General features: G+C 43.7%; 1 protein-coding gene across 1 annotated transcript; it reads left to right on the forward strand.

Moving 5' to 3' along the window:
* The first annotated feature begins 10842 nt into the window (after window positions 1-10842).
* On the forward strand, window positions 10843-12556 carry TAS2R40 (taste 2 receptor member 40). The gene has a single exon (XM_055589566.1). It carries the CDS (start codon window positions 11242-11244, stop codon window positions 12196-12198), a length of 957 nt encoding a protein of 318 aa, XP_055445541.1. The 5' UTR covers window positions 10843-11241; the 3' UTR covers window positions 12199-12556.
* Window positions 12557-17052: the final 4496 nt, after the last annotated feature.

A 17052-nucleotide genomic window follows, 5' to 3' on the forward strand; every position in this document is an offset into this window, starting at 1 on the left:
GAGCCTGCAGAGAACTTGAGTAGAAATCCAAAGGCAGGTGAAAAGGGACTATCCAAGATGCATCCCTTGATACTCAGCAACGTCCTCCTGCCCTAAGGATATCCACTCATCTCGGAATGGAGAGCTCAATGTGCTATACCAGCTGTCCAGCCAAGCTCAGTATGTACTGCTTTTCCAGTACTCTGATGTTTGGGGTTCTTTAGAAACAGACTCTGTCATCATCGAAAGTTAGTCTATTTAAGGAATGTAGTTTTTATTTGCAATATGTCTTTCAAAAATAAACATTAACCAACATGCTAATTAAAAGACACATTTTTAAGAGACGGGTATGAATTTTCTCAAAAAGCTTTATTTCTGACCATGAATAAAAAGGTTCAGAAACTGCCCCTAAAAGTGAGTAGGTAAAACTCTTGGTCAACCACCTAAAATATAATAGAAAAGGTTTTTAATACCTTCCTGAGGCTCCTACTTAGAAAGAAAGAGCACGTCCTCCCACTAGTGGAAGAATTAAGTAATTGCTTGATTTTCCAAGAAGGATTCATAGGCTCCATCTTATGGTGAAAAATGTTACCTAAGCTTTAGAGCCACTAAAAAATACATTGCCCGCACAAGGATATAAGTTGAAAAAAATCATTGAAAACTGCAGTCTACAAAAGCCAAGAACATAAAGGTCTATGTCGCTGGTAAGTAAAATAAGCCAACTGCCAGGAAATGATCAAACTATTTTTCTGAACTGACTGCAACCAAGCCACATAATACATGCGTGCATGATATTAACAACTGTATCTCAAATTCAAAATTGAAAAAAAAAGATAAAAATAGGGATATTCTACTTCTAATATTTTATTTCACAATTCATTGACTTTTATTTTGGAACCAGAAATCTGCAACTTTTTCTTTGGCACCAATATGTCACTGTAAATCTTGTTTCAAGTCTGATATGAACACAGAATTCAACCTTGACAGATAGTCTAGACAAGAAGGGATGTTTAATATTGGAAAGGAGCTATTGAAAACCACAGGCATTTTCAAAGAGTTTCAAAAAAAAAATCTTTGCACAATTGCTAAGATGTTTGCAAGAGCCTGACTTTCCGGTATCACTGTATTAAATTTTCCATCCTGTATGCACCACGGATCATCTTCCATGTTATAGGTAAGGACTGACAAAAAGGCACAGAGCAGTGGGAGACTGTCTTCAGAATTTGAGATCAATAAGCCACGCCAATGGTCAGTGTATCCATCACGGAATTCAGGCCATCGATTATAGTTCCACCAACTAACTCCAGCACAGAAAAGAGGACCAGATAACACTATGTCAGATAACTGTCTCCATGTTTTATAACTACTGTGGATGGCTTTGCAGGGAAATATTCAAAGCATTTGTTAACCCAAAAGGTCAGTTATGTGGTAACAATCTTTGCTGCTTAACATAAGCAAGGATATTTTTTTCCTCAGATGATGTAAGTTTGTTTCAACAGCTCACCATTTCTCCAGCTATAACTTAGCCTCTCCATCTACCTTCAGGGAGGAGACTGCCATGCTGTGTGTCCAACTCATCAAACAGAGCTTGATGGTCCAAAGTCTAGGAGGTTATCCAGCTTACAGGTGCTGAGCTCTGTGTCTGTGACGTGTTCCATTTTTAACTTCTAGCAGAGAGCAATTCCTGCTGAATAATGCAAAGGAGTAGGTGTAATGACTGTGTCCTTAGATAACTTGCAACATGAAACTTACCTTTAAGGGCAAGTCCAACATGAGCATCATCTTCTATCCGAGAAACATCATCAACATTAAATTGTTTGCGAGTTTCCTCTATTACAAAAATGAATTCTTAATTGCTTCCCCGTGTTGTGCCTGTCGTGGGCACACTGTCCAAAATATTTTCAATCATAAAAATTCTCAAACCCACAGTGAATAAACGAAGCTAATTATTACATCTTAGTGCTACTCAACATCTACTCTTAGCTGCAATAGCAAATGTCACAACATTTACTAACTTTTCACACAATTTATCTTTTCATCTCCTAGCCATATTTTCAGGACCTTGAGCAATAGTATTTCCAGTTACACTTACATTTGCACATGCTTCTCTCTTTTCAGGACTCAATTTCCACTATATTCAAAAGACACTCTTTTACAACTTGCTGAATGTGATGTCCCAAGCAGGTTTTTCACTTAAATACATAACTGCTTATTTTATGAACAACCAGAACAAGTCTTGTTGACATTTCAGTTCTCTCAGAAGCCCATTAGGTTTTGGTCACATCTCTTCCACATCCCTGGTCTTTGTTCTTACAGTGGTTCATTTCATGGCACATCTAGGCTGTTTTTTTTTTTTTTTTTTTTTTTCGTTACAACTGTCAGTGAAAGGAAAAAAAAAAAAAAAAAAAAGGACGCACAACCTAAAAGTTACAGGTTATATTTTATTCAGGGACATTAATGAAAGACTGACTATAGCCTGGGAGGCAGCCTCTCAGATAGCTCTAAGGACCTGTTCCAAAGAGGTAAGGGAAGAGCCAGGGTATATAGGAGTTTTTGTAGGGGAAAAAAAAAAAAAACGTAACTGAACATCAAAAGATTATTGCTAATCATACACACATACAAAATTGACATCACAAGCTAATGATATTAGTGCTTTTCTATATATGGGAAGATGCTTTTCAAGTCTGGCTCATTAAAATTATTCCTTTGATATGCATCTTAACTATCTGGCTATGAGGTTTCCCTTATAGCTCAGTTGGTAAAGAATCCATCTGCAATGCAGGAGATCCTGGTTCAATTCCTGGTTGGGAAGATCCCCTGGAGAAAGGATAGGCTACCCACTCTATTATTCTTGGGCTTCCCTTGTGGCTCAGCTGGTAAAGAATCTGCCTGCAATGCGGGAGACCTGGGTTCGATCCCTAAGTTCAGAAGATCCCCTGGAGAAGGGAAAGGCTACCCACTCCAGTTTTCTGGCTTGGAGAATTCCATGGACTGTATAGTCCATGGGGTCACAAAGAGTCAGACACGACTGAGTGACCTTCACTTAACTATCTAGGGCATATCTTTCTGTCCTCCCTCTGGAATTTCCCCTCAGGGCACACTGTAAGGGGTGGCTACGTGGCTGATGCTTAATGGTGGGCATAATTCGTTGTTTGCTGAAATGGCAGGCAACTTTTTTTTTGTCCACATATCCTTTGCCAAATAAGCATATAGGAATGATTTTAAGTTTATGAATAACATTTGACCCTCTAGGTTTATCTTCTTTTTCTTCCTTTTCATAGACATGAGAAATATTTTTGCTTTTCTAACATTATACAGTAGAAGTGATTTTCACAAGAGCAAAACTCAGTTTTTAAAAATACTATATTTTTTATAATTCATCCTCTACATCTGGTGTCCCTCTACCTGATGAAGAACTGGCCCTCTTATTCTCCCCCAGAAAGTCATTTGGTCAATTCCACAAAGATGTTGAGAGGCCAAGTTCCTACTGCCCCAGAATCGACCCTGCTGCTGCTGCTGCTGCTGCTGCTGCTAAGTCGCTTCAGTTGTGTCCGACTCTGTGCGACCCCATAGATGGCAGGCCACCAGGCTCCCTAGTCCCTGGGATTCTCCAGGCAAGAACACTGGAGTGGGTTGCCATTTCCTTCTCCAATGCATGAAAGTGAAAAGTGAAAGTGAAGTTGCTCAGTTGTGTCCGACCCTCAGCGACCCCATGGACTGCAGCCTACCAGGCTCCTCTATCCATGGGATTCTCCAGGCAGGAGTACTGGAGTGGGGTGCCATTGCCTTCTCCAACCTAGAATCGACCTAGTATTGACCCTAGAGCCCATACTATAAACCACACAGGAAAGTACCCCTTACCTACTGTGGTGGTTATTGTTGTTGAGTCGCTAAGTCATGTTTGACTCTTTGTGATTCCATAGACTGTAGCCCACCGGGCTCCTCTGTCCATGGGATCTCCCCAGCAAGAATCCTGCAGTGGGTGGTCATTTTCTTCTCCAGTGGATTTTCCCATCCCAGCAATTGAACCTGCATCTCCTGCATTGGCAGGAGGACTCTCTACAGCTGAGCCACCTGAGAAGCACCCCCTTAGCTGCAGTGGTTCTCAGTCTTCCCCTGCTCCATGTTAGACTTGCCATGGGGAGCTTTGGAGATGCCAATGCTCAGGTCTTCCCCATAGCAATTGCTCAGAATTTCTGAGGATACAACCTGGCTATGGATTTTTTTATAAGCCCTTCAGGTAACTCAGGCAATTCTGCTATGCAGGCAGGATTGAGAAGAACCAATGAAAGAAGAAGTGCCAAGAACTAAGATTACATGCTTACCTGAAAAGTTGACCAAAAGGTGGAAACACCAGCCCTACTGTAACCAGCCACGATCACAACAGCAACCCTCCACCTAGGTCTATGCTTTAAAAAAAAAAAAAAAAGGAGGTTCCTGGGATCATACATCAGCTTCCCACTGGCTATCTATTTTACATGTGGTAATGTATATGCTTCCATGCCAAAGCCGGTGCCCTGAGACAACCTAGAGGGATGGGGTGCGAAGGGAGGTGGGAGGCGGGATTAAAGGGGAGGGGACACGTGGCATACCCATGGCAAATTCATGTTGATGTATGGCCAAAACCATCACAATATTGTAAAGCAATTATCCTCCAGTTAAATAAATAAAGTTAAAAAAAAAAAAAGCAGAGGGGAGGGAGGGAGAGGTGGGTGACGTGAGTCACAGGCAGCACAGTGGGGAGTTGCCGCAGAGCCCTCTGAGGCACTCATTCAGGGTCCTCAGGAGACAGCCGGTATGGGGATGATGCCTGCTCCCAGAGGCATCATGGCCAGATGGTGTTGGAGGAGCAGCAGCATCCTCAGGGAGCACACTTACCACGCCACCAGGAGAATAGTGAGATATCCCCAGTCCCCTCTCTCCCATGCCAGGACGCTGGAGGAAGAGGAAAGAGAAACGGATGTTCCCATTCCCACTCAACACAAGCAGATGGGGTCTCAGCTCGAGCTGTGCTTGGGGAAAAACAGAGAAGATAAGATTCAAACCAGTATGAAACAAAATTGGATTGAGTCAAAGAAGACTAGAAAAGATCCAGCCTGCCTAAGATATCACTGTGGGATTGAAACCGAGCAGGACCCTGTGGGATCCTCCCAGGTAGGAAAACCTCTCCATGTCCCCTGTTTCTTGTTTGTAGGTAATGGTTTTAGACTCCTAGACCTTTCTCTGAGTTCCAAAGAGCAGATATAAGCAGTTCCAGCTAGGGAAGTGAGGGAAAGCAGAAACAAAGGAAAACAAGCCCAACAAAGTTAACTTAAACTAATGTCTTGATTTATGACCCCACACTGCAGAGACTGCATCCTGTGGCTTTAACCGGCTGCCCCAAGCGGACTTGAAATTGATGGCACCAGGAGGATCAATTAAGAACTGAAGCTTCTGAATCAGAAGCTCTAAGTAAATAATAAAATGCCTCAGCCATGGCTTCTGCTCTCTCCTGGAAAGAAGTTGCTACATCACAAGACCATGATTTACTAATTGGCTTTGCAGGCATGCATAGATCAGTTGCAATCACCAAAGACATCTCAAATCACAAGACGGCGCCAGGAAGTCTGCAGCTGAGGCCTTATCAAGGAAGGTGAAATCACAGAGACGTCTTCTTCTTTACCTTTTTGCCTTTAAAAGCCTTGCATCCCAGCCAACCAGATGATCTGAGTCTAGGTCTCCACCTTCTGAGTTGCACCTCCTCTACTAACAAAAGTAGTGGAGGTCTTCCCTGGTAGATCAGATGATAATGAATCTGCCTGCAATGCAGGAGACCCATGTTTGATCCCTGGGTCAGGAAGATTCCCTGGAGGAGGGCTTGGCAACTATTCTTGCCTAGAGAATCCAATGGACAGGGGACCCTGGCAGGCTACAGTCATAGGGTTGCAAAAGAACTGAACACGACTACAGAGAAGGCAATGGCACCCCCACTCCAGTACTCCTGCCTGGAAAATCCCATGGATGGAGGAGCCTGGCAGGCTGCAGTCCATGAGGTCGCTAAGAGTCGGACATGACTGAGCAACTTCACTTTCACTTTTCACTTTCATGCATTGGAGAAGGAAATGGCAACCCACTCCAGTGTTCTTGCCTGGAGAATCCCAGGGACAGAGGAGCCTGGTAGGAGGCCGTCTATGGGGTCACACAGAGTCAGACAAGACTGAAGCGACCTATCAGCAGTAGCAGCAGCAAGGGATACTACTGATATATTTTTCTCTGCTCCAAACTCTATTTTTTATGGTGCCTCGGACACATGAACTTGGGTTCAACAATAGGATGAGAGAAGATTCAAAAGCAGAGGGTTGAACACTCTGACTGAAGGGAAAATCTTGTTCATGTTTATCCCTCTCACAGAGTTGATGCTGCTCCCTAAACCAATGATACTTTAGTGTTTTCTCAGTCATACTAGGCTTAAATACTATGACTCTAAGATTTCCTTAGGATTTCTATACTTCCTGAGGTGACATATATGTTGCTTGGAGATCAAACAGAGACTTGAAGGGGGACAGGAGGGGAAAAGGAGGTAGGGAGTCTCCTCCATGGATGTTCCTCTGTCCTTGCATTGGCTTCATCTGGACCCAAGCTTGCAAGACTTCCTTGGTAGGAGACTCCAAGACTCCAGACTCCCTTGGAATCTAACTCCCTCAGCAAATTTTCAAACTCTTTTTCTGAACACAAGGCAGAAACAGCAATTCTACCAAGGGTGGATGGATGGTGGGACAGCTGGAGTATGCCTGCAAAGCCCCCTCTGCCACTGGGATGCACCATGAGGGATGCGCCATGAAGTAGGGCCCCTTTCAGAGGGATGCTTACCCTCAGTAACTCTTCCCTCCCCCTTTCTCATTCCTCTTTCTTGGAAAAGCATTTACTAGTCTCTATGGTGGGGCCTGACAGAGAAGTGAAAGGAAAATGGATCCCTAAACATATGTTCTTCCAAAGTTGTTCTGTCCTACACTTGGACCAGTTTTTGAACTTAATAGCTGATAATTTGAAAACTTTGGTATTTGGTTCCACCATGAGAGTTTCCCCAAAATAAAGGTGCCTCCATTCTAGCTCCCCAAATGAGAGTCAAAAAACAAATAATAAGTTGACCCCACATCCCTATAAATACAGTGCCTGCCCACCATTGCTCTCACCTCTTAAAATCAAAGAAAAGCAAATGAACACCAATAGAAGATGGTACCAGATGAATAGAAATCAAGGACATTGTGCAAGAAATTTGGGGAGATCTTATTTATTATAAATTCATATAAGTTGGGACCAAAAAAAAAAAAAAAAAAAACAATGAATTTGTTGCTTCATAATGGGCCTTAGGAAGCATCACTATGAACAAAGCTAGTGGAGGTGATGGAATCCCAGTTGAGCTATTTTAAATCCTAAAAGATGATGCTGTGAAAGTGCTGCACTCAATATGCCAGCAAATTTGGAAAACTCAGCAGTGGCCACAGGACTGGAAAAGGTCCGTTTTCATTCCAATCCCAAAGAAAGGCAATGCCAAAGAATGCTCAAACTACTGCACAATTGCACTCATCTCACACTCTAGTAAACTAATGCTCAAAATTCTCCAAGCCAGGCTTCAGCAATACATGAACCATGAACTTCCAGATGTTCAAGCTGGTTTTAGAAAAGGCAGAGGAACCAGAGATCAAATTGCCAACATCTGCTGGATCATGGAAAAAGCAAGAGAGTTCCAGAAAAACATCTGTTTCTGCTTTATTGACTATGCCAAAGCCTTTGACTGTGTGGTTCACAATAAACTGTGGAAAATTCTGAAAGAGATGGGAATACCAGACCACCTGATCTGCCTCTTGAGAAACCTATATGGAGGTCAGGAAGCAACAGTTAGAACTGGACATGGAACAACAGACTCGTTCCAAATCAGGAAAGGAGTACTTCAAGGCTGTATATTGTCACCCTGCTTATTTGACTTATACGCAGAGTACATCATGAGAAACGCTGGGCTGGAAAAAGCACAAGCTGGAATCAAGATTGCCGGGAGAACTATCAATAACCTCAGATATGCAGATGACACCAGCCTTATGGCAGAAAGTGAAGAGGAACTAAAAAGCCTCTTGATGAAAGTGAAAGAGGAGAGTGAAAAAGTTGGCTTAAAGCTCAACATTCAGAAAACGAAGATCATGGCATCTTTTCCCATCCCTTCATGGGAAATAGATGGGTAAACAGTGGAAACAGTCTCAGACTTTATTTTTTGGGGCTCCAAAATCACTGCAGATGGTGATTGTAGCCATGGAATTAAAAGATGCTTACTCCTTGGAAGGAAAGTTATGACCAACCTAGGGAGCATATTAAAAAGCAGAGACATTTCTTTGCTAACAAAGGTCCATCTAATCAAGGCTAAGGATTTTCCAGTGGTCATGTATGGATGTGAGAGTTGGACTGTGAAGAAAGCTGAGAGCCGAAGAATTGATGCTTTTGAACTGTGGTGTTGGAGAAGACTCTTGAGAGTCCCTTGGACTGCAAGGAGATCCAACCAGTCCATTCTAAAGGAGATCAGTCCTGAGTGTTCTTTGGAAGGAATGATGCTAAAGCTGAAACTCCAGTACTTTGGCCACCTCATGTGAAGAGCTGACTCATTGGAAAAAACTCTGATGCTGGGAGGGATTGGGGGCAGGAGGAGAAGGGGACGACAGAGGATGAGATGGCTGGATGGCATCACCAACTCGATGGACATGAGTTTGGGTAAACTCCAGTAGTTGGTGATGGACAGGGAGACCTGGAGTGCTGCAGTCCATGGGGTTGCCAAGAGTCGGACACGACTGAGCAACTGAACTGAACTGAATATGTGAAAGCTGTTGACAAGTATGATGCTCTCTATTAGTACAAGATAAGTTAATGACTCTGTTACTAAAGATGCAGAACTTGTCAAAGAATCTTATTTCCTGTCTCTAGCCATTTGAATAAATAGTCATTCGTGTACCAGTCTTTGGCTTGACATGAATTTTCATTTCTGTAAACAACGCTTTCTTAATTTTGTAATATATGGCTGTGTCTGGTGATATTTTTATACAGATATTATTCAATAATACAATTTTATAATAAAAGAAAAATTCCTGTATTTGAAATAAAATTAATTTGGGGTTATGGAAATCCACTTTATTACTCCTCCATTTATATTATAAGTATAGGACAAGTACACTTGCATGAAGCCTCAGGGTGAAGAAGACATTAGGAACTGGTGAATGTGTTAGTTACTTAGTTGTGTCCAGCTCTTTGAGACCCCATTGTCGGTAGCCCGCCAGGCTCCTCTGTCCATGGGGTTCTCCAGGCAAGAATATCAGAGTGGATTGCCATTCTCTTCTCCAAGGAACTGGTGAATACTATAACACTAAAAAGCACATATATGCGTTTTACATAGACAGCCACAACTCTGCTTCAAACGATTCACCATGAAGACCAGATAATGCCCAAGTTTTTAATTTTTCAGAGAAGACAGATTTTTGTGTGTACATATAGGCAGTCTCCTAAATTTAAATGTTGGCCTATAGGATAAAAATCAAACGCCAGTGAACCACTGTTGTCCAACATCAGGCACTACAAGATAAAGTACAGCTTCAGACCAGATTGAACCCAAGACCCATTGGGCTCTAGCTAAGACCTTGGTTCTCAATGGTGACTGTGAGATCTCTTAGCTTTTTAAAAATACAGCATGCCTGGGCCCTGTCTCTCTGATTCTTTTCCTCATTTTCTTGTGCTTTATTGTAAATACTTCCTATATGTTATGTTTTTTAACAAATTGAAGGTTTGTGTAACCCTTTGTTAATCATGTCTATTAGTGCATGTTTCTTTTTATCTCCCAGATTTTGACTAAATAGATTAGGAATGAGTCCTGAACATACATATATATATACACACACACATATACATATATATATATATAATATTTTATATTTTATTTTATGCTTCATTTATTATATTATACTTTATATTATATTTTATTGATTTATATATTTATGAAAGTGAAGGTATTAGTTGCTGAGTCACATCTGACTCTTTGCAACCCCATGGACTATAGCCCACCAGGCTCCTCTGTCCATGGGATTCTTCAGGCAAGAATACTGGGGTGGATAGACACTCTCTTCTCCAGGGGATCTTCCCAACCCAGGATCAAACCTGGGTCTCCCACATTGCAGGCAGATTCTTTACTGTCTGAGTCCCCAGGGAAGCCCATATATATTTATAAATATTTCATATTTTATACACATACATATGTTCCAGAGTTCATTCTGTTACACAGCCAGGACAAAGAAGTAGGGAATTAAATTTCAAGTAATGATGTTTTGTCACATTTTCCAACTTCAACACTATGTTCACAACACTCTGAAGGCTTCCTGGGATAACTCTACCTGATTCTGGACACAAATAGTGACGTGGATCTTGGTAAATTAGAACTGGTGATAAACACACAATGAAAACTGTCACATAGGAGTTTTTGTCTCTAACCCAAATGACATCCAATTTTGGCTTTTCTGAGTACTGTTTGAGGACACTATAATAGCTAGCTTTTCTGAAAGAAACTTGATTGTAAGTAAAAATTATCAGATATGAGCCGATGGGAAATTCTGACTCATAACCTAACCACAGGAAAAAAGTCTCTACCCAAATAAAGGAGTTAACAAAGAAAGCAGAAGAAGGCAGATCAAAAAAATCTGTTCACATTTTCATGGATAATTCAGCAGGTAACAAGTCTTGTGAGATAAGGAAAAAAGACCGTGATTCGTAAACTGGGACTCTTGCCCTGTAAAGTCAGTAAAATATGGACTTAAATGAGATAGGTAGGTTGGAGATGAAAATGGCAACCCACTTCAGTATTCTTGCCTGGGAAATCTCATGTACAGAGGAGCTTGGCAGGCTACAGGCCATGAGGTCACAAAGAGTCAGACACAACTGATTGACTAAGAAACAACAAAGGTAGGTAAGGTAGGAGGGTGCTGGGATAGGAGCCTGTCTAAATTTTTTTTTTCCCAGTGAGCTCCTGAAAGCCCAAGACAAATGGGTCTTGATGAAAAATGGAGACAGCCGGCAACCAGATCCTCTCATTTGCATTTCAAGCCTCTAACTTGTGGTCACATGACAAGCAAATGAAGAAAAATTGGCAATAACCATTAACTGGAAAGAAAAAACATAATTACACTGAGTCAGGATCAGACAGTTGCAGAGAAGGTACCAGTTCTTCAGGCAGAAACCTGAACATCAGAGCGAAAGAGAATGGTGACAGTGAACACAGATGCGATGGATAAAGACACGACCAGGTTTAAGATCGTCTTCACCTGGGTGGTCTCTGCAATAGAGTGCCTCATTGGCATTGCTGGGAATGGCTTCATCACCATCATCCATGGAGCCGAGTGGGTCAGAGGCAAAAGACTCCCCATTGGTGACTGCATTCTGCTCATGCTGAGCTTTTCCAGGCTCTTGCTACAGATTTGGATGATGCTGGAAAACACGTACAGTCTGCTGTTCTGGGTCATCTACAATGAAAAAAGAGTATACATACTTTTCAAAACCATCGTCATGTTTCTGAACTACTCCAACCTCTGGCTTGCTGCCTGGCTCAATATCTTCTATTGTCTTAGAATCGCAAGCTTTACTCACCCGTGGTTCTCCGTGATGAAAAGGAAGGTCATGGGGCTGATGCCTGGGCTTGTGAGGCTGTCCTTGTTCTTCTCCTTTTGCTCCAGCTTTCCCTTCTCTAAAGGTATCTTCAACGTGTACGTGAACAATTCCGGCCCCGGCCCCTCCTCCAACTCCACTGAGAAGGTGTACTTCTCCGAGACCAACATGGGCAACTTGGTTACCACCCTTTACCTGGGGATCTTCATCCCTCTGATCATGTTTATGCTGGCGGCCACCCTGCTGATCATCTCTCTCAAAAGACACACCTTCCACATGAAGAGCAACGCCACTGGCTCCAGGGACCCCAGCATGGAGGCTCACCTGGGGGCCATCAGAGCCATCAGCTATTTTCTCATTTTCTACATTCTCAATGCAGTTGCTCTGTTTCTTTCCATATCCAACATCTTTGCCGCCAACAGCTCCTGGAATATTTTGTGCAAAATCATCATGGCTGCCTACCCTGCTGGCCACTCAGTGCTACTAATCTTGGGCAACCCTGGGCTGAAAAGGGGATGGAAGTGGTTTCAGCACCAAGTTCGTCTCTACCTGTAAGGGCAAACCCACAGGGGACCACAGGACCTGCTCCAATCAAGCTCTGACTTCTCCTCTCCTTGACCTCTCTCCCCACCCATCTTTTCTTCCCTAATCTGCTCTGACACTTCTCAGGTAACTGGATTCATTCATGAATGTGAAGCTGAATTTTTTTACTTGAGATTCTAAGTAGAAGTAGCTAAACCACTCTAAGATGGATTTATGAAAGCTCCTTAATCTAAGGTCATTTGCATCCTGTCCTTAGCTCTTCTCTACTTCCTCCCCCACTGAACCTTAAGGAGAGGGTGACCAGATATTTCTGTTTGCCTGGGATGAGCTCTGTTTGTGCCTGTTGGCAGTTTTCATCCTTTCATTTCCAAGGATAGCTTGGTCTGGATGAAAAATTATATGGTCACCCTACTTAAGGAACCCCACTAACCCAGTCAAGAAAAAGGAGGGCTAGTGAACAGCATGGTGTGCATCTCAAGGGGTAGAAGGGACATCTGAATGCCTACAGATAAAGAGGATCCAGGAGAGAAAATCTGGCCCAAATTTTAAAGTGGTGTAGAAGTTTCAAGGAAAATGAAGAGTGAAGAAAAAGCCTTTGGATTTGGCTGAAAGAAGGTTGGGCTTCCCTGGTGGCTCAGTGGTAAAGAATCCTCCTGCCGATGCAGGTCAGGAAGACCCCTCTGGAGAAGGAAACCCACTCAAATAGCAGGCAACCCACTCCAGTATTCTTGCGTGGAAAATCCCACAGACAGAGGAGTCTGGCAGGCTATAGTCCCTGGGGTCGCAGAAGAGTCAGACACAACTGAGCGACTAAACAACAACAACAAAAGGCTAAGGATCTGGTGGCACTCAGATCACAGGAGTTTCCAGAAATCACGCAAAGATGAAAACAGTGAGGCATTTTGTAAAGCCCAGTCTTTTCAGGAGGCTGGTTGGAGATAAAGATGAAGCAGAGGGTGGCAGGTGGGTCGTGGTGGCTGGTCAACTGGATGCTTGGATCATATGTTTCCAAATGATAAGGGACAACTCGAGAAGAAAGGAAAGGAAGAACAGTGTAAAGAGTGATGTGAGCAGGAAGTAGAAAATAGAAAGAGGCCAGACTGGAGGATCATCTCTTTTGCTCCCCTTCTGGGTCTGTGACAATATACGCGCACCAGTGCCTCTGGCTTTACCAGTTCTGGGTCAGCTGATGGAACTAGCAGGGTGGGGCAGGGTATCTAGGAGGGGCTACTGGACAAGCAAACACTACTTACTACTCACTGTCGCTCTCCAGAATGAGACCCGCAGCAGAGCCTCCGAAGGTGATCACAGAGTAAGACAGCCCTCCTCCCACATATCTTGGAACCAGAAGTTAGGGGGTTGGGTTTTCTTACATTGGGTATTTTTAAAATCAGAATTACTAAGGTAACTGGGGGAAAAAATGCTACTGATCATATCAAGCTTAAGAGGCTAAGTGAAAACGTGAGGTCATTGGCAAATGCTAAATTCTGAGTTCCTGGACCTTTGAGCACTTTTTTCAGAGAGTCCCTTACCTCCTAAGTGGCAAAAAAAAAATCACACATACACACACACATATTCACTCACATTCATCCCTTTATAGTTCAAAGAGCTTGGTACTTACTTAACTGGAAAGGAAAATGTTTATAGAAAACGCACTCCTTTGATAGCTTTCCTAAGTGAAATTTATTTAAAACTGTTTAAGGTTGGCATGACAGTTATTGTAAAAAAAAAAATAGATTTTGAAGTTTCATTTCAATGCCTAAAGAAAAGAGAAATATACATTTTTCCCAAATAATACAAGCACTAATATCTACTGAAAAACAGAAAACAGATTCAAAGTCATCATGTCATTAATATGAACATTGCCAAGAAAATAAAGTGTATAATCCCTCTCTGTGCTTATTAAGAAGAAATAGTATCTCATTTGCAAAAGCCGAAGGAGGCAGAGAGCTAACAAGAGCTTTAAGGATGATGACATCCTTATTGATACTGTATGTTGCCCCACTTTAACCAGATCAAGTTCTCTCCTGGCTACTCCTCCCTCCCTCCCCCTTTTTTCTTGCTTTCTGTAGAATGCACCTAAAGTTCCACAATGGGCCAGACTACCCTGTCTTCAAATTGGCTGGCTTTGGACAGAAACCAGCATTCCTAGGGGATCCACTCTGCAAACTCTGCACAACACCCCTGTCCCCTGGGAGCAGTTGAAAGTTATGGCAGAAAGGATTTCTTTACCCACAAAATCATCCCCCACATTATCCACCACGTGGAGCACTCTCTACTGAATAAGAGACAAGAAAGCAGAAGTTCAATCAACCAGTAACAAGTCTTGAGATGAGCGAGGTGGGGCTGAAACCAAGGGCAGAAATCAGAAGCCATCGGGGAAGGGCAGGAAGAGACACCAGGAGAGAAGAGGGCCCTCCACCCAAAGTCCCGGTGGAGAGAAGCACACTCCTTACAGGGAGGTGGAGAATGGAAATTTACTCAGAAAGGTGGGTTTGTGGGAAGAGGTAGGACAAAGTGGGGAGCCAGTCCTCAATGTGTGAAAGCTGGGGGGCTCTCTGGACCCCTTCTCTGGACCGAGAGGCACTGCCTTTTTCAGGAGACGTGATGGTTGTTGGGGAAATGGCCAGCTCCAGGGTGCTCTGCAGGGAGGTCATGGGTTACTGGCAATTAGAAATTTCTAAGAAGGAAGATGGATGGATTCTGGAGCCAGGGACGTGACCCAGATGGCCCAGGCAGGGCAGACTCAGGGAAGAAAACAGCAGTGCCGAGGTGAGGGTGGAGAACAGAGCCGCAAGCACTGCGGGAGGGAAGGTGTGAAGGCGTTGAGCTCCGAAGACAAACTTGGCCGGTCTCCTTGGGAGAAGGGCCCTACTGACAGCTCCTGCCCAGGCCTCCAGAGAGTATTCCCACAAACCAGGGAGCAAAATGTCTTCAAGAGCTTTCCAGAGGAACTTCCTGGGCGAGACCCTTCCCAGGGTGGGGTGTGGTATGGTAGGGGTGCTCTGTCTGCAAAGCTAGCCTGTCAACCAGCCTCACTGAGGGGAAACGGGTTGTTTTTAAGTTTTTGGTTTGTTTCTCATTTGGTTTTCCTCCTTGCTTTTAGTAAAGGGTCTAAAGAATGTTCCACCCTCGCACAGCTGCGTCAGGAGAAAATAAGAGAAAAGTGGTTTTGAAGTTAGTCCAGGGCGAAACAGAACCAGTAATCCCCTGGGTCGGATTTGGTTCGGGTGTGGCAGAAGCAGTCAGAGGGGAACCAAGGAAGGAAATAGACCCATAGACTTAAGAGAAGGAACTGTGGTTGGGTGTGGGGTGAGGGATGGTTAGGGACTGACGCGTACACACTGCTACACTTAAAACGGATAACCCCCATTTACCTAGTGTATAGCACTGGGAACTCTGCTCAGTATTATGTAACAACCTAAATGGGAAAAGAATTTGAAAAAGAATAAATGCATGTATGTGTGTGACAGAATCACTTTGCTGTACACCTGAAGCTGCCACCAACACTGCACATCACTGGTACTCCAGCAGAAAATAGAGAGTTTAGAAACATTACTAAAATATTTTTTTAAAAAGGAAACAGCCATAAAACAAGACATTTTTAAAAAAGAATCCCAAGGTGGAACATTCATGGAAAAATCTCACCTCAGCAGCTGCACCCGTCTCCCAAGCCCCACCTTCCTCTCTCCTACCCTGTGGTCCCCACAGTGAAGATGACTTAAGCCTGGGGTCCTGGCTCGGCTACTTATGGGTGTGTGACTCAGGCCTGTTACTGCCTGTCTCTGAAACTCGGTTTCTGTATCTGTAAAATGGGAATAACGATAAGAATATCGACCGCCTAGGATTTTCTGTCTCGGCCTCAGAAATGAGCGAGAGAAAACACTGGCCTGAGTAAGCTCTCAGGGACCATTGGCCATTCACTGTCTAAAGGTGAGGGACGGGAGGCTAAGAGGCAGGGTGTTGGAGAATGCGGACTCTCAGAGCAGCAGGTCAGGTGAGAAAAGGCCACAGCCAGACTGAGCCGAATGCACACAGAGGACCAGGCCCGAGCCAGGGACTCCGGCAGAACACAGCTTAGTCTGCAGCAGCTCACCCACCCCAGCGGGGAGGGAGGAAGAGGGGGCACCCTGAAGGCTCCAGCTCCTGCACCCACTCCTGACAACATCAGAAAGACTCCAGGGTTTAGCGCCTTGGCAGTGGTTCAGGTCTCTGTCTGGAACAAAGCAGGGCACTGGGTTGGGGTCAGCAACCCTTGGTCGAGCCTCACAGTAACTATCTGAGGCTCTGTGGGCCCTGTCACAAGCCCTCCGGGTTCTTCTGTAGCACAAAACCCACCAGAGGCAACATGTATGGCTGTCCTCCAATAATATTTGATTTACTGGCACTGAAATGTGAATTTCATTTAATTTTTCACATGTCAGGAAATATTCTCGTTTTTCAACCATTTAAACATGCAAAAAGCATTCTTGGCTCATGAGCTCTACAAAAATAGGCAGTGGGTCGGTTTTGACCCCCAAACCCCAGTTTGCCAACCGGGCACTTGGCACTTTCTCCAACCCAAGGGGGGAGCGAAACCCACCACCAAACTCCACTTATCTTCACTGTAAACCAGAGACACTCCTCATGACAGCTTTTGCCATGTTTCGAACACGGCAACTTTCCGAATATTTTTGCCACTTCTAATTTCTCCAGCTTTCATCCACCGCTTTGCAATCCCTAAAACACAACCCTTTAATTGTTTGTGAAAAATAAAGACTCATCTAATGCGCTGGTCCCTCCTCCCCTACCCCTTCCCCCATCACCACAATGCTGTTAAGGACAGACATACAGGTCCCAAGTGAGTTTTTATCTAAAGCTCTGAGA

The sequence above is a fragment of the Bubalus kerabau genome, chromosome 8, assembly GCF_029407905.1.
Source record: "Bubalus kerabau isolate K-KA32 ecotype Philippines breed swamp buffalo chromosome 8, PCC_UOA_SB_1v2, whole genome shotgun sequence".
Classification (NCBI taxonomy): domain Eukaryota; kingdom Metazoa; phylum Chordata; class Mammalia; order Artiodactyla; family Bovidae; genus Bubalus; species Bubalus kerabau.

What these genes read in the sequence shown, in the direction of transcription:
- TAS2R40 (XM_055589566.1), top strand. Translation starts at nt 11,242, where the DNA reads ATGGTGACAGTGAACACAGATGCGATGGATAAAGACACGACCAGGTTT.